The 17013-nt window shown below is 45.7% G+C and overlaps 7 protein-coding genes across 7 annotated transcripts; 2 read left to right on the top strand and 5 right to left on the bottom strand.

Moving 5' to 3' along the window:
- Positions 1 to 123: 123 nt before the first annotated feature.
- SERLADRAFT_452767 (uncharacterized protein) lies at positions 124 to 1294 on the bottom strand (the record flags this gene model as incomplete). Its single annotated transcript, XM_007322616.1, has 5 exons — positions 124 to 315; positions 371 to 611; positions 669 to 897; positions 960 to 1106; positions 1162 to 1294. The coding sequence occupies 5 exons, from the start codon at positions 1180 to 1182 to the stop codon at positions 198 to 200; spliced, it is 756 nt and encodes a 251-aa protein (XP_007322678.1).
- A 106-nt stretch (positions 1295 to 1400) lies between these two features.
- Positions 1401 to 2803, bottom strand: SERLADRAFT_477148 (uncharacterized protein; the record flags this gene model as incomplete). Its single annotated transcript, XM_007322617.1, has 5 exons — positions 1401 to 1875; positions 1927 to 2013; positions 2066 to 2197; positions 2254 to 2402; positions 2456 to 2803. 5 exons carry the CDS (start codon positions 2640 to 2642, stop codon positions 1753 to 1755), a joined length of 678 nt encoding a protein of 225 aa, XP_007322679.1.
- A 107-nt stretch (positions 2804 to 2910) lies between these two features.
- SERLADRAFT_477153 (uncharacterized protein) lies at positions 2911 to 5349 on the top strand (the record flags this gene model as incomplete). The annotated part of the gene is made up of 12 exons (XM_007322618.1): positions 2911 to 3100; positions 3156 to 3282; positions 3337 to 3468; positions 3521 to 3607; positions 3657 to 3750; positions 3800 to 3875; positions 3940 to 4000; positions 4056 to 4154; positions 4209 to 4316; positions 4374 to 4599; positions 4655 to 4947; positions 5005 to 5349. The coding sequence occupies 12 exons, from the start codon at positions 2982 to 2984 to the stop codon at positions 5047 to 5049; spliced, it is 1467 nt and encodes a 488-aa protein (XP_007322680.1).
- Positions 5315 to 6188, bottom strand: SERLADRAFT_477155 (uncharacterized protein; the record flags this gene model as incomplete). Its single annotated transcript, XM_007322619.1, has 4 exons — positions 5315 to 5854; positions 5911 to 5984; positions 6046 to 6070; positions 6133 to 6188. One exon carries the CDS (start codon positions 5846 to 5848, stop codon positions 5474 to 5476), a length of 375 nt encoding a protein of 124 aa, XP_007322681.1.
- A 540-nt stretch (positions 6189 to 6728) lies between these two features.
- Positions 6729 to 10783, bottom strand: SERLADRAFT_442053 (uncharacterized protein; the record flags this gene model as incomplete). The annotated part of the gene is made up of 22 exons (XM_007322620.1): positions 6729 to 7042; positions 7093 to 7267; positions 7325 to 7406; positions 7462 to 7473; positions 7541 to 7692; positions 7750 to 7764; positions 7816 to 7872; positions 7929 to 7966; positions 8020 to 8092; positions 8155 to 8215; positions 8282 to 8343; positions 8397 to 8430; positions 8486 to 9207; positions 9258 to 9387; positions 9441 to 9672; positions 9726 to 9833; positions 9893 to 9923; positions 9976 to 10359; positions 10410 to 10434; positions 10485 to 10542; positions 10595 to 10671; positions 10725 to 10783. The coding sequence occupies 22 exons, from the start codon at positions 10781 to 10783 to the stop codon at positions 6729 to 6731; spliced, it is 2901 nt and encodes a 966-aa protein (XP_007322682.1).
- A 1992-nt stretch (positions 10784 to 12775) lies between these two features.
- Positions 12776 to 13957, top strand: SERLADRAFT_477160 (uncharacterized protein; the record flags this gene model as incomplete). The annotated part of the gene is made up of 5 exons (XM_007322621.1): positions 12776 to 12930; positions 12982 to 13168; positions 13232 to 13260; positions 13315 to 13389; positions 13447 to 13957. The coding sequence occupies 5 exons, from the start codon at positions 12796 to 12798 to the stop codon at positions 13615 to 13617; spliced, it is 597 nt and encodes a 198-aa protein (XP_007322683.1).
- A 26-nt stretch (positions 13958 to 13983) lies between these two features.
- On the bottom strand, positions 13984 to 17013 carry SERLADRAFT_417861 (uncharacterized protein; the record flags this gene model as incomplete). Its single annotated transcript, XM_007322622.1, has 13 exons — positions 13984 to 14295; positions 14388 to 14479; positions 14537 to 14634; positions 14689 to 14733; positions 14797 to 14852; positions 14916 to 15195; positions 15256 to 15381; positions 15439 to 15526; positions 15581 to 15766; positions 15825 to 15903; positions 15962 to 16062; positions 16126 to 16878; positions 16929 to 17013. The coding sequence occupies 12 exons, from the start codon at positions 16437 to 16439 to the stop codon at positions 14111 to 14113; spliced, it is 1650 nt and encodes a 549-aa protein (XP_007322684.1).

Here is a 17013-nt window from a genome sequence, read left to right on the forward strand (position 1 = left end):
TAATTCGTTTATATGAACTGACTGATCGCGCTGTGCGCTTCTGATGTCACGTATGTCTTGATTGACTTCGTTTTCAATTTTATTTTGATTATACAAACACATCAATTACGTGGAAACTGGGATATCATGCCTCAATTACTGAATACAAAAGAAATACTCGACACATCGTATATCTATTTAACAAGGATAGCAAGCCCTCAAGGCTTGACTAATGCCTGGTCCCTGCACGCCTTGCTGCAAAAATGGTTCGCATCGCTCTGAGGGAAACGTTTACACATGATACACGCCAGTACAACGCCCGACGTCACAGCCTCCCTGTCAACAAGTATTAGCAATGTGCCAGGAGGCACGGACTGAACTCGACACTCACTCCCGATGCTTAATCGAGCAATAATCAGATGTTGCGCCACTGTTGTCTACGAAAGATGGCTTTCCACAGCCAGGAATGACACATGTTCCAGGTGCATTGCGCTTGGTAGCTGGTTTGGGAGGTATTTTCTTCGTTGTAGCTCCACGGCCCGATGGCGTTGCAGGAGTGGATGGGTCATCAGAGGAAGGATAGTCATCAGGGTCAATTGCACTATCTGAGTCGCCGTAATCACTGGAAAAGTCTTCAAGGGTATCAGTTAGCGTGTTTGTTACTCCATACCGTAGTGCGGGGCAGCTACCTGATTCTGACCCCTCCTCGACCGCCTTCTTACCCTTGAGACTAGCAAACAGATTGGCTTTGGTGGGGGCGGGAACAGCAGGGGTCCGGACCGCTGGCGCTTTGGGTTTGGCAGGAGCTACTTGGCGTCCTTGACGAGCTGGTTGAGGCCCGGCGTTTGCAGCACCCAAAGTAGCACATCGTTTCCCGCAATAGTTATGTGTGCCAAACTTTGGTTTTTTCCCGCATTGCTAAAACACAAGGAGAATAATTACAATCGGCGTTTATCTCAGGTCTGGAAGGAGGAACTTACGATGCAAAGATTATTTGGTTTGCCAGGGGTTGGGGCCCCCTTTGCTTTTCCACCACGGCCAGCGCCAGTGTTTTTCGCGGTTGCTTCAGCGGCACACGTCTTACCGCAATACTGGAAGGTGCTAAACTTCGGTTTTTTGTGACAATTCTGTAAGGAATGGGTTAATGGACGATCCTTCTAAGCGATGTCGTGAAGTTCGTACATCACAGAGTGCCGGTGCCATTATGTAGACGCGAACTTGTAGCGTACGCAGAACCTGCAGCCTGAGGTGTTTATAAGGAGAGCTTAAGAAGTCAGTGGAGCCTTTCACACAGTGAACGATGCACGCCGCTCCCAGACCTCGTGTGCTAATCTTCACCGAAAGGTCACGATGCAATGCGATTAAGCCACTTTCAACCTACAGGGGTTTTTGATCTGAATAGATTATCGCTGAATCCATTGATAGTGTAAAACGGGAAGTTTCCCTGATATTATGTGCCGCGAGGCTTACATGCTGCAAAGAGGAACGTGTCTACCTCCCGTTTGGCATGATCATGATCAAAAGCTGGACGGGGGTGAAAAGCCACGACACAACATACCAAAAGGACAGCAATGTGTAGGCCAGGAGTTGCTAGCATAGTAGATTACGGGCGCTTTCAGGTGGCGCGAGATCCGTTAAACCTAAACTTGACCCATAGTAACACGAGAACTACACGTTGTAGTTCACGTTGCATTGGCCTTCCATCGCTGAAATTTCATCGGACTAACAGTGGGAAAAATCATCTCCTCACACAGGTTCCACGACATAGGTATGTCAAATGCGGTACTTCTTGTCCCCCTGGAGTAGACTAGCTCTTAGTCTCTCGAGCGCCTTTCCTAGCTCATTCCGCCCTCGGTGATCAGCACCTACACCCCAGAAGGAGTCTTTGTTAGAATCCTAGGACAAGCGTTATTTCTCGCGGGATTAACTGGCAAGGGAAGTGCCCACCTCGACAAGTTCTGCGTTTCCCGTGGCAAGTAGCTCAGCCTTCAAGCTTGCATGCTGGGTGAATTTATGCCACAAAACCTCGTCCATCTGAAAGTTGGTCAGCAAGATTTCAACTCTGACCAGCGCCATGTATGCATGCCTTCTGAATATTGACAGTCATCCAATCTGGACGAACAGAAGTCTGAAATTTGTGCGCTTCTGCAAATGCTACGCTGGGTTTATCCGAGCAAGTACGGATTCGCTCCGCGATGTCAGGGCGGTGGTCGATGAACTAGGCTCTTGTCAGAACTACTAGTATAATGCTGATGATTCATTGCAGACTCATACCTTCATAGCCTGAAAAAGATGTTCACTCGTTGGATATCGTTTTCTCTTGTAGAGAATAGGATGTGGCGAGAAATTAGTAAAGCCATAATGAGGTTTTCCCTTGTCATAAAATAGAATGCGTGTTCGACCGTTGTTCGGAGAAGGCGGCTCTGCAAGTACACAATGAGTATATGTCGACCTAAGGAACCGTGTCTGGACCAACTGCGAGCTTTATTGTTATTATGTGGTCTACGTGCTTGTTGCCCGTCCACTCGGGCGGTCTTTTGTACTGCTGAACGATTGGCGAATTGTGCAGGGGTATTAGTATGGGCGCTTCTGTACGTGGAACGCCCTTTGGGTTCTGTCGAGGCAAACAAGGACTGAAGCCACTGTGCAACTGATTCAAACATCTTCACGGCGGGACTGTATGGGAAATCACAATGCAGAGAATGGCTTAAAAGGCTAGCTTGCGACTACGCAATTCTATGTTCCGAACGTAAGAACGCACGAGTTGTCCACACCACAGAACGACGCATTGGAGGCGCTGGTGAAATTAGCACAAGGCTGTCCTACTATTAGTAGTCAGTGGGACATGCACCGACCAGACCATACCAGTAAATTACATAATCATTACGTCCGCTTACACGCCTACACAGGACTCGGACCTACTATTACTGTGCCGCAGGTTGCTTGCAGCCTCAGCGCTCAGTACTCAGTATCGATAGCTTTCTACCTCACAATTATCACTCATGCAATTATTTCCGAATTTTGTAACTAGGCCTCCGGTCGATGATGCCATGGAGGTCGACGACAGAATCTCTCCAAGCGCTAGTTATCCTAGCAGCGATAGCCATGATTATAGCCCAAGGTATTCCACGTTCCATTCCCATTGAACCTCAATGATGCTAAGCTCGTGTCTTCAGCGTGAAACGTATTCTCTTCTACGACAGAAATGACCCCTACTATGGTTTTACCAACTTCTCGGCCCACACAGTGAATTACAAAGGCAAACTGTATCCGACGAGCGAACATCTTTTCCAGTCATTCAAGGTAAACAGCAACCCTATATTGTTTTTTCGAGCCGATTAACGATTTGGTTTCAAGTTTCAAGGGCACAGACCTGACCTTGCTGAACATCTAAGGACGTTCTCCACCCGACCTAGCGATGTGTTCAAAGAAGCTCGTCGCTTTCAAGCCGACGTCCGCCCAGACTGGCTTCAGGTTAATGTAGAAAAGGTGTGATGTGCTCTACTATGTTGTGGGACTCGCTCTAAGGCAATCGCTTTAGATGGATGAAACACTCTACCATAAATTTACGCAACACAATGACCTACTTGCGGAGCTTATGGGAACCGGAAACGCAGAGCTCGTCGAGGTATTTTGTACCTTATTGTCAAATTCACATAAGCTCACATTTTGTATAGGACTCGGCTAAAGATGCCTTCTGGGGTATAGGGGCCGATGGTCGAGGCCGTAACGAGCTAGGAAAGTCGTTGATGCGATTGCGAAAGAGATTAAGTATGTCACTATACCATTCACGTTGTTCTGTTTTTCATCATTATTGCAGGAGCAGAATCAGGTGGCGCAGGCCAGCCTTCTGTTTATGGAGCTTTCAAAACAATGATGGCGACAGCTCTTTCTCCGTAAGCCATTATATATATATATCGCAATGATGAGCGCTAACAGTGTCTTCCTGGCAAAAAAAAGCTCGACTAAGAACCAGGTCCCCACCCATCGTGCTACACCGACCAACACAGCCCTTTGCGAGGTTGGCATGATATGTAACATTTCTAAAGCCGGTGCTAATACATGCCCTTTATTAGTATTGCCACCAAAGACCAAAGTATCAGAACCATCCTTACTGCGGTAAAACGTGTGCTAAGCAAGCAAAGGCGACAGCCCAGACCCCAAATTTATGCATTGTCAGTATCATTCATCACCGATCTCATTTCATAGCCTCCAATATATTTCTGTAGCAATGCCACAAGCGACCAAAACATGGGAACCATGACTATTGTGGAAGGACTTGTGCCACGTACGCTAAGCAAGCAAAGATGACAGTCCAGATCCCAAGTATGTGTGTCGTGCGTATTATTCTCGCCCCCCAATGTCTTTGTATGGCCTCTAATAACTCTCTGTAGCAATGTCACAAGCGGCCAAAACATGGAAATCATGACTATTGTGGAAGGACTTGTGCTCAAATCGCGAAGAATAGGCTTGCTGCGTTTGGCCCTCCAGGAACTTCAATCCCCAGTACACCGTCTTCGCTTCTGTCACCGGACTCACTCCGCAGAAAGTCATCAGAGAGCATAGATTATTCCCCCAATAAGAGAGCAAAGCCAGACATCATTTCTCCTGCGCATTCGAGTACGTTCAATCATTGTTATCCATCTATCAGCTAATCGATTTGTTTTCATGACAGAACGCGACTCAGCACCTGTCATTTTTAATCCTTCGCCTCTACCAAGAGCTCCAGCGCCTGTCTCTACTCCCTCCGATGACAAGCGCAATATCGTGTATACGACAGAACCTTCCACCAGAACTGTCAGGTCCGACGTAGTTTCATTTCCCAGGATCAAGATTTCTCCTGCTGCCAGCCCGAGTCTACGTTCGCCGGCAGTGGTGATACGGATTCCCTCCTCTCGTACGAACATATCGTCCTCAGGTGCCGTATCTAGCGACGATGAGGATGCCTACTATTCGTGTCCGGATGAAGTGAGTATGAGCTTCAGACTGTTATAGACCCATTTAACCAGAAAAATGTAATGTTAGGATGCACCCACAAGTCCTGGTAAGTATATCGGATTCCGACGTTGAGGCCAAGAAAAACGGCACAAAGAACGGTGTCATCATTTACGGGATCAGAATAGGATTTGGTTATGCTCTCTTTTCTAGGTATAACTGGGCTATGCCAATCTGCATGTTCGGTTTTCATTTCATATATGTCTCTTACGCGACCATTTGTTTGCTGGTAGTCGATGTATATCAAACTCATCTCCGTCGATTCTATGTTTCTTAGTTCCCGTGTATTGAAATTGTAAATTGTTTCTTGTATTGCTATCGCTGTTCTTCAGTTGTTATGTGCTTGTCAAAAATCCATATTCATTTATCATTACAGTGAATAGATGGTGAAGCAAAATGTGGAAATAACAACAGCCCTTGAAATATATCCACTCCCGAAAATAAACAGCTAAATAACTCACGATAAAAAACCAGTATTGGAGAAAAAGAGCGTACGACGTCAGTATTCCGTCTCTTGATATGGGTCCGGAACAGTTGCCCAATAAACATGTAAACCTTCATCTTCCAGCCAATTCTTCACAACGCGATCTCCCTCTGCTTCCTTCACAGGTGCCCATTTCCTCCTCGTTGAATTGGGGTCAACTTCTGATTTGCGAACCAGCATGATGACAGGATTAGCTGCCTCTGGGTTCTCGGGGGTGCCTTGCGGCCAGTTCACTCCCAGTGCGCGGAAAGCGTTGTCGACTCGTCGTTCCTTGAACCATTTGTCTAGCCATGCAGACACACCATATGCTGGGGGCTCACGCCCATTTCTATGAGCCCAGCTGCGTACTTGGTCGTAAGATACAATATAGCCGGCAACTTTGTATACCATAGCAACCTACGGAAAAAGTTGAAGCAATGGCACGAATATATATTTAGTTTATTCTTACATACCTCTCGGTTTTCGAAGCGCCTGATAAACCCGTTAGACGATGAGTATAGTTGGTGCAGCCCTCGTCGTAAAGTGGCTAAAAGAGATGGTCTTCGGTTATAAGCAGAAAATGATACGTATCAAGAGCTGGCACTGACGAGAGCGATGAAGCGTTTAGGTGTGCTGGTCAATATAGCAGTAGCGAGTCAAAGGGTAAGTTATGATCTGGCGACAGAACGACGTACAATGAATATATACACCGAGACCGAGTACACGCTTGTCATCATGGTCGTCCCGCGCCAGCAACGCATCCATCATGATCATGTACGTAAATATCTCACTTACAGCCATTTGCAAAAGTCTAAGTAAAAAATTGAACTAACTGAGAGCTCGTGCGGGTAGAGAGATTCTTTTATATATTTGAGATGTTGTCAACGCCTCAGAGCTTCCTCTAGGGCTCTAACTTAAACCATAACGTTACCAGTTAAACACAGCAACCGCGACCGTAGGTTGCTCATTTGAATTTTTCCTAGTGAACCTTTTACCACCTTCGAGTTCTATTTGGAACTTATGTGCTCTTCCATGTCATGCATTAACAATTCTCATCTGAAAATACCTGCAAATTACCCAGGCCCGGATTACGAAGGATCATACAGAGATTGAGCATACTACAGTGGCACAGCCCTACAAGTCTGAATCTTTAGAACGATACACAACTTCTATGAGCAAGAAAGAGACGATACCAGGAAACGAGTGAAAGAAATAACAGAAACAAGTCAATCAGACTTGATAAAACCCGGCCAATTCGTTGCAACACAGCTGCAATACTAGTATTAATAGTTTAGGATACTGTGATTTCGACCTGAGACATCCTATCTCTGGGTTGTGCCACAGCTAGGGGACTCGTGGGTTTGGTGCGACTTTGGCGTCTGGAAACCGGTGATCCTGTCGACATACCCGCATAACTACTTTCCATGTCTTCGTCTGTGCTCGTCCAGACTCTGACAGCGCCATCATGGCTTCCAGTTGCAAACATAATCGGCATGTCGATAGAAGTATTCCAAGCGATACAAGTCAGGTCTCCAACAGGTCCTCTCGGTTGAATATGGTGAAGAAGTGCCGCAGTGTCCCGGTCCCAAATGTGTATATCTCCAGCTGGTACAGCATGGATTACTGGTTTTCGGGAACAAAGTAATACGACGCACCTTTTCCGGCGCAGAACACCAACTGGTCATCCAGGCCTCCAAAAGAACTTGGCCCTACAAAATTAATTACGTTCCTGACAGGCATATACGTATGCTGAAGGCTAGGCCTGAGAATCTGAAGGACTTTATTGTCACGACCTCGGACCAGTTCTAATTTCCATAGCTCCGGAGGCAACTATGCACCAGGTTAGTCTGAGTCGCGGGATCACCGACATGACTTTAAAGTACTGACTTTGTGCCCATAGGAAAGTAAGGCTACAGTGCCTTTCCGAGAGATCGTTATGTCTCGAACGTCATTGAATACAGGCGTTCGACTTTGACCGAGTTAAGAAGAAATTCTCAGTCTCTGACGGTTGATTAGATACTTACTTTTCGCATTGTCTAGTCTCCATATTATAAACTACGGATAGCTGTTCGTAAGTAACACGTGAAAACTCAAATGAAATACGTGCCAATAATTTGCTTCTCCGCCTTAGATTGCCTGGGTTGTATCCCCGTCGGCGAGGTTAACAAAGGCCCAGCACCAATAATTCGACAAGAATCTGGCGTCACGGCAACACTGTTGAAGTTAATGCGATCGAACGCATAGTGTGCCAGTTCCTGAGAGTACACATCAATCCTTATGGCTATATTCCCTTGCATATAAATATGACATACCACGCCGCGACGGTCCTGAATAAATATAAGTAATGTTTAGCTCATAAAATATACAAGTATACACACCAATTTCACAATTATACTGCCCTCTACATGAGTATCATTCACTCTCCCATCTGTATCCTGGGAATATATGAATAAGATGCGGTAACTCCTGGAAGGGGGGCCCATTCACTCACCTTCTTCACTTTTTCGTTAACCTCGGCCGATATAATAGCTACATTCCAATTATTACATGCCATGTTGGAACAGTTGCAGTCAGAAGCTCACCATCCCCCTTGGGGAGCCATGTAATTGACTGAACAGTACGTGGTCGACCTATTGTCTTTTGGCATTGACCATCCTATGGTAGGTAAAAAGGTCAGCAACAAGTTACCAACAACTAGGACAATAAATTCTTCCTACCATATTCCAAATTTTGATACCGCGTTTCAGTTTCGTCATGAGTAGATCGCCTTCTGGAGACCTGTTTTTGGGCGGGTCAGTTTACTTGCTAGGTTTCCCAGAGAGGCGCAAATATAATGATATTTACCAGGCAACCTGACCTATGAGACCCTTATCATGCATTAAAATTTGATGGGAGGTGAATGGATCCTAGAGCGCTGTTGTCAGAGTGCGGCAACTGCGGATATAGCAAGACTATTCACCCCTACTCGAAATATAACCGCCGTTTTGTCCCAGCTAATAGTAACAACATCAGGAGACGTGCAGGCCAGCGAGTACGCAAGAGCTTTACCTAGAGGTCGCCAGATACCGCCCATCGGGCGAGAACTGTGAATGCCGAACGAGAGCTTGATGGGCAGAAAGTTCGTGGGCTACTTCTACGGTCTTCAACCTGGATGTTGTTACTTTGGGAAAACGGAATGCCAGCGGATCTTTACTAGGGTTTGGAGTTAGTGATCCAGGTTGTGTATCGGGTAGTGATGGTATTGGTCGATTGCGACGCATACGAAGTTTGGCCGAAGAACTCGATTGTAACATGATAACGGCATGAACAGCATTGATGAGACGTTGTTTAGCCTGGACAGGACCGCTTGGAGCCTCAGACTCTTCGATGGTGTCACAGCCATGGAAGAGTTGCTGCTCCGTAGTCGTTGTACTCGAAGACTGATTTCTAGTCAAAAGTGACGTCGGGCGCGTATATTGGAGCTCAATGTTATCATCGCTTGCCCCATTCCCATAAAATAGAAAATCTGCCACCCGTAAAGATAGTTGTCTTAGATAGCTGCGTGCAGCAGTTACACGAATACAGCTCCGAAGAAGAGCGTCTTTCGCCTTCATCAACGCACCTAATCGCAAGACCCGGTCGGCCTCGCCAATAATTATATCCTTTAACCATATGCGACCTCCATGTCGCCTAAACGTCCATCGTTCAGACACAAACCAGGCAGAAACAGTGGCAAGACCTAGAGAAGTCATAGCAATAAAAAACGTAGTTATCAGGCTTGTAACCCGGCCCTAAAAATACATGAGTGTGTGAAGTATGAAAATACGAGAAAGAACATTACTTGATTACTCGAATATGCAAAAAGGAGGAGTCCGGTGGAAAAACAAGCCACAGAAACAACGAGGAAAACCAGGGGCAAACGTTCAATCCAAATTAGAACCCACCAAGGGACACGGTGACCAGGCGAACGACTAAGCTATATTAGCTTTGGTAGTCCCAGTAGAGTGAGTACCAGAGTACGTACTACATTGCTTGTTTCCAAGTCAGACCAAGAAGACCATTGACTGCAGCAGCGATACTGAAAACAAGCGAGGAGAACCAAAAGGCATTGACGGATTCGGCCAAAATACTGTCCGTAGAGCCATAAGAAAATTGCAGGGTCATAGCTGTCACAGCTGAAAAGAAAGTTGCCACTGTAGATAGGTTCAACAGATTCTCAGTAGCATGATGTTGCGTAAACGTAATTATAGGGATGCCTAGCCAAATACTAAATCAGGCTGATCAGGATTGAGGAAAGTGCAAAACTTACCGATTTCAATGAACAACGATAGCGAAGCAGCAACACTGTCCATATGATCACCTATCTCTGGCGTGAGATCATGTATGTACCTTCGCACGGCAGGAAAGCGAAACTGAGCTGATAAGGAAGTGATATGGATTACTGCCTTGCAAAACACATATAGCTCCGCAGCTTACTTTCGTACTCTTTAAGACATGATGCCCAATACTGCATAAATCCATTAGCTCCAAAAAGTGACCCAGAAAGTAGGCGAGATTACATTGAGATCGCCTTGGAATGATCGTATTGATGCGTTGACATCCTCGTCAACGAATTCAGAAAAATCGTTCAAGCACTTCGTGAACGTTTCAGTCTCTATGGCAAAATCCTCGAAGTATTTTGGAAATATTTCAGGATCTATCTTTTCCTCTATAACCAACTTGGCAGCTAGTGGCGGGGAATAAGGTGTCTTCCGACGGTTCATCAAATTTGGGTTGACATGAGTTTCCCTAGCTCGACGTTGAACTCTCCGAGGGAATAGATATGCTGCATTTTCTCGAAACAGGAACAAGATTCTGGCTAATTGCTCACGCAATCGGAAGGCGGAAGATAATATTCCGACAGAACTTCCGAGTTGACCAGCAGCGTTCGCAAGATTCCTGAGCTAATGTATACTCAGTATGGGCATGTAACTTGCAGAACTCGACAACATACGCCTTTATCTAAGTTCTGCACGCGCCTTGAAAAAAAGTGAGCTTTCAGTATCCGTTTGATATGGAAGCATCATACTTCTCAAATTGATCGAAAGCTTCCGCACCAGCAACTTCAAGACATTCATCAACCGTCGCTGTAGATGGCTTGAAATATCTGCCAAATATAAATTTTAAAAATGGACTTACAGACACCTTTACTGTCACCAGCAAAAGAAATGTGACGGGTCTCTAAACGACATTTTTCAATCCTGTTTATTACTTCCCTGATAAACAACTCACGGTTATCTGAAAATTATAAAATAAAAAAAGGCATCACGATATAGCTCGCTGATAGTGTCGAGGACGAGCGGTTGGAAGGAGAAAGGAAGGCGACATACCACGAAACATTTTCTGGTTATAGAAAGGGAGTATCCGCTGATGACAGAGAACTTGATACTGGACGGGTGTTAGCGTTGATTCGTGTATTCGGTCAACAAAATAGTAGTTCAGTCGAGGGAAGTTTGCGAGGGAACATGGAACTTTATAAACTAAAGCGAGGCAACCACATGCATCTCATTTCACTTGATATGGGATGTACGAAAGCCGTTTACATTCACAAGCTGTGTGCCGTCCCAACTCGACGTGCTAGCTTGAATGCAGTGTTGTGCAAGACTCCTGGAGGCTCAGCGGATCCGAGACGTCCATACTTGTGCGCATAAACGGGAGGGCAAATGGTGTCGATAATAAGGCGGAGGCTCTCTGCAAAAAATATAAAAACAGAAGACGTCGCAGCCAATGGCGTAATTTTGGCGGCAAAATCAGATAAGCCACAAGATAAGCAAAAAATAGACCATAGTTACGGGGTACAAAACACAGGGCTCAGCCGGGAATTGAACCCGGGACCTCTCGCAATTACTTGATCTGCTGCAGATCGGAAGGCCCGAAGCGAGAATCATACTACTAGACCACTGAGCCATGATTATACGCCGTCAAACAGTACCTCATCATGGTCTATGTCGTTTTTGGCCTTGAGATGGACGTAATAATTCCCGTATATTGTAGCTATTCAAGAGAACCTCAGTATTTACGAAAAGCGGGCATACCTGTGTCTTATCGGCCAATGACAGACGATATACAGTTGTAAACACGTGGCTTTCGACAAAGGCACCATAAGTGTGTCCAGGCTATTGGTGAGTGGAAGTTCCACCTAGAGCCTTGCTGAGGCAAAACTAGACTAATCGTAGGTAGCGCGTAAGTAAGAATATTCTTTTCTACACGCTTACTACCGTCCTCCATTGGCGGAAATGAACGTGGTAATACCTCTCCTTGCGGTCGAAGCTGATAGGGGGCAGTGAGTGGGAGAGGGAAAGAGCAATTATGACAATCCAGCTGCAGTCGAAAAAACTCGGGAAAGAGACATAGTATTCCCCAGAATCAGAAGATACAAGGCATTCCCTGTCACATCATAAAATTATTATATCTTCGAAATCCAGTACACATGGCTCAGTTATGCTCACCATTGCCGTCTGTAGCGCTGCAGCGGTGGGACATGCACATAGGCATATTTCCAGATGGAGTACTGATGAACTTCTATATCGCATTGTAGAAACCAAGTGAGACGCAACATAATTTCACCTAACAAGCAATCTTACTCGATGCAAACCAGAGCCAGCGTCTGACCAAAGATAAAAGGTAAACCTCAAATAGCTCTTATCGAAGCCTAAGGACATATACCTAAGGAAGCGGAGAGATCTTTAGATACGAGATTCCAAAGACCAGCTACTTTATGGTTAGAATTGAGAAGGACGGGGAAATGCCGAGGGCTGACACGTCTGGAAAAGTCGAACGTTTGAAGTATGCTAGACTGGCGGCGACCTTGAGCTCAGCTACTAGAACGATTCTTCCTGATTGGAAGGTTTGTCTCCATGTGTCACTTTAAGAGAACATACTATAGAAGTATGAGGACAACGTGTGAGGTACCATGACCAGGAGGAACACATAGATCATGACGGGAGAATGTATGTTTGAACTGGCTGCAGATGTCGTAGATTATATATTAAGGTCCGCAAGAGATGGAATGTCGAACGAACCTGTCTATACTGAGGCTTATGCCTATAGCTGAACAGACAAGATTCCTTTCTCGAAGGTTGAGGCGAGCTAGACGTTCTCACAGCGAGCGTGTGGCATCAGGTAAGCATTTGGAGATCTATCTTATTTGAATCAGTATGACAACAGTACGAAAAGAGCAGGACACGTTGTTATACTTTTGAAGACCCTGTGGTCAAGACTCGTTAAGCGCGGTCTTGGGGAAAAGCATAACAAAACCGCTGAATGTGAAATGGCGGCACGTGACGTTTACTCATTTCCGGTTTTCGTGTGGGTCCCGCCGACTGTTTGTCTCGTCTGCAATGCATTCTCCACAGTTGCCCGCGCCATCGCCTCTGCCCGTTCACCCTTTCGAACATTCCAAAAATCTCTTGGTCGTGCTACCAGACAAAATTGATGTTGAGGAAGAGTCTCGCTTTTACGACGAACTTTGCGAAGTATGCCCTTCCGCACTTTGGTTTTATCTCGGATACTTATTATTCGTCCAGGAACGGGATAGCCAGTCGTACCAGCCAACATCAGCACCTCCAGCACCAGCACCGCGGGGCCCACCATCCATATTCTCTAGCGATATTTGGCTGGGTGATAATTTCGGTGGAAGCCTAGCTTTCACCCGTGATGTCAAGATAAGTGGTTGGACCAGCGTGGGGGATAAACTTGGTGGAGCTTACATTGGTGAGCTATCAACGTCTCCTATCGTTGATTCTATTTTCCCTTAAATCTCTGCTTTTTCCCAAGTGTACGATTGTGTCATAAAAACAAAAGAGGTCGGTGTTCTAGATCCCCTTTATTTTTTGTTAACCGGCTGACCGGGGTCTTAGGGCACGACCATCCATGCACATAAGCGGTATAGCGCCTTTGTCGAGTTGTACATTGCTCTTCGCCGCACTCTACCAGTAAGTCAACGCATGTGTTCCCTTTCATAGTCTTATGTATCTCATACATTCATGAAGCGTCACCAACAGCACTTTGTACCTGCACTCCCACCAAAATCTCCATTATCCCGATTCCGGCCTGCATTTCTAGACCAGCGACGTCGGCAGCTTCAATATTGGCTTTGTTCTATCCTACTCCACCCCGACGTCGGATCCTGCCAGGCCGTACGCTTATGGGTTATAAATTAATCACGACCAATTTATCATGGTATTGTGTTTTTATTTCTACTTATCTGGGTTGTTATAGGTTATGTTTCGACTTGAATTATCTGTTGTGCGGTTTAATCTCACCAGCAGTGTTTATTTGCCTATCATTATTCATTGGGCATTAACAAACCATTCCGCTCTTTTTGACATCTTTCCTTTGGATCAATCACACCTTCTTTGCTTCAAAATGCACTCCAGTCCTTTTATTCGCTATGAATAGCTGACATCTGTAACCTCGGTGTACCTTGGTCTCTCTGTAATATAGATAAGCATCTCTGCGCTACCCCACCTATTGCAGTGCTCCTGCGCCATGGACATCCAACGAGGCTACTTATGTTAGCATAAGTTGATTATGAACATTGAATTTATATAGCATATTCACTTGTCCGCAGTTAGGTAAGTATCAATTTACAAACCTATCTAAGCTAATTGATTGTCGATGCGTAAGTGCAGTCGAGAAAAATTGTATGTATCTTCATATCCCTGCATAGGTACTCGTTTCTCCAGCAAGAGGTCCAACGGGCACAGAATACGGGTCTGGAATTGGCCCACGAGTGCTGCCCGGGGTGTAGACGGTGACAAGCTCCTCATCGGTGACGTTCGGAAGCACACCAGTAGCAAGGAAGGAGACTTCCATCGCCGCGGCGGGCTGGTTTGGAACTAAACGAGGCGGCATAATTAGTATAAGAGTAAATGTGTGCACCTTGAAGCAGCAGCACTGAGAAAAGTGCAGACGGAAAAATAAGACGAACCTTGTAACGTGCCATGGTCATCCCCGTGTCGGACTACCAGAACCGAGTTCGGTGCTTGCGCCCATGCAAAAGTGGCAAACTCGGTCGGGAGACTAAGCAAAATATTAGTAACTTCTACCATCAGTTTGAATGATATTCGAAGAGCTTACTTCAGGTCGAAATCGGCGGTGACCCACATCAAAGAAGTGTGGTTCGTGGGCAACAGTTGTTTTGGCTGTGCTGGGAAAGGCCATGCAGAGCAGTATAGCTGATATCATGTTGAGTTGAAGCTTAATACTGGGACAGGACTTGGGGAACTAACCTCAATATCGAAGATGTTAGAAACTCTCAGCATGGCTGGGTCGTCCTAATTAATCAAGCAGTCGATCTATGCCTGGCCAAACCAAGAGATGCTTATATTTGTGCGAACCTTGTATGAACTCGAACGAAGCTGTTCAAACCCAGCGTATGAATTGTTGTCTAATGCTGAAAAGGATAAAAAATCATTAATATAACTGCATTGCGCTGCGAAGTCCTATCAAAACCTACCAATGTCAAGGCATATGAGGGGGAAAACAATTGTGCTTGCTATGTCAGTAGCAGGTCCAGTTGTGCCACGCTCAATGATGCCCACCATACTGGCATCTCCCTGCGTTGCTTGATATAATGCTTCGTCAACATACGGGAAATCGGGATTAGATGTGAATTCGAAGTTGATCGCAGTTCGTATATTATCTGCAGTGACCACTGAATTGCACACGGTAGAGTTAATACAGGATGGTGCAGAGAGGGGTTTTTGTGTCGCTTGTGTGATGATTTCTTGAAATGCCTTTGAGTGTGTAAGAATACAAGTGGAATCTACTAGTTATTACGATTAATTGCAACTTACGGCGGGTATACTGCCTTTGCCTTGCTGGTGCAAAGGACATGTTGTATTGAACATACAATAAGCGTCGGCACGCAAAAGTAGGCGGTCGATTGCCTTCATATCATACATAACGGTATCTTCATCGCTCTACTCGGAAGATTGTCAGTTAAGGATATTGAGGATTGAGAACAGCAGGGGTCTTACCATTCCATGAGCAAATACGGCATCAAGCACAAAGCGATCGCAGTTGTCTGGATAGCGATAAAGGTATTCCATCCCATAAAATGTGCCGCTAGGATCAGAATTAAGCCTGGTCGCATCCCACAAGACGCGACTTGGGGCTTACTACGATATGCCATAATAACTGATTTTATCATATCCGAGAGCGATCCGAATGGCCTCCCAGTCTTTCACCATTTCGTTTGTGCCGATAAATTGGACAATGCCAGGCGGGGAACTCAAGTCAATGCAAGACTGCGCGAAGTTTTTCACACCGGTTTGAACTGCATCAAACTCGCTGATGTTTGTAAAGCTAATCAAAAAAAGACAACTGAGAAAAGTTTCGAAGGAAAAGGTTCGAAAAGCCATACAACGTGGTTGGTATTTCGTTGAACAGCTCGACCGAACAATTGAGTTCATTAGAACTGAATGTGCCACGCACATCCATCACTGAGAACGAAAAAGCGTTGAGTAAAGCAATGGATTATAAATAATGGTGTGCACTAACTCATGAGGTCAAAATTCAACAAGCCGTTGAACGTTTGCGTTAAGTTTAACGCCACTTCCCATGCCATTACAGCCACAGGTTCGCCAGGGCCACCTGAGTTGCTAAAGAGAGTCAATAGTCAATATTCATACGATGGATCCTAAGGTTGTTCACAAGAAACGTACTAGAAAATGACGCCCTCCGGATTATCCGGGCGGTACATCGCGATCCCAACAGAGATTGTGTTGTTGGATCCGATTGGTTGCGAATAATCCATAGGCACTTTGAGATATCCACAGTGTAGAGTTGAAGGGAGAGGCGGGAGGCTTGGATCGTCACCCCAGTTGGTGATATTAAATTGAGCCTGCAATGGCTGGGGAACATTATTGGTGCAATTAACCCACTGAATCTGTTCTGCTTGGGCTGGAGGAGAAATCGACGCAGCGCGCGACGAGGACAGGAAGAGACCAGCTGTCAATGACGCAAGAAGGAGCACCATAGATCGTTGTCCAAGTGTGAATGAGTGACTGGATTGAATGTTCGTAGAGAGTATCGATGATGATACGGATACAGCTGATGGCACGCATTATATAGGCGAACATAACTCCTGCGGAAAGCCTTGACAAGGGACTAAACACCGAGTTGACTCGCCGATCAGTTTTATTGAAGGTTTAGTGGTATTGAGGCTGTTCTAAGGTTCACCGACGAAATCCTCCGAGACTATTTCGAAGCGCAAAAAGCACAGTATCTTCGAGCTGCGCATAATCACGGTGTGAAGACGTCTAGGCGCAGTGTTTGTGGATATAACTACTTCATGCCATGGCGATCGTGGGCGACTGCTGTCAAGAAATCAGCAAACTTTGTGCTTTTGAGTGCTCATAACTCGGTGATTTTGATATTCTGTCTGGCGAATCCTACGCCTGCACACAATGTCAAGACTGCTGAGCATAAGATAAAGATACGCAAGCATAGGTTTATCGTTACATACGAAACGTTGAAGCTTAGTTAAATCGCCAACATGCGTTGTGCGTTGAGTATATACAATATGTTGAGCGTCTGACCCAACGAGCGTC

This window comes from Serpula lacrymans (genome assembly GCF_000218685.1).
Source record: "Serpula lacrymans var. lacrymans S7.9 unplaced genomic scaffold SERLAscaffold_13, whole genome shotgun sequence".
NCBI lineage: Eukaryota > Fungi > Basidiomycota > Agaricomycetes > Boletales > Serpulaceae > Serpula > Serpula lacrymans.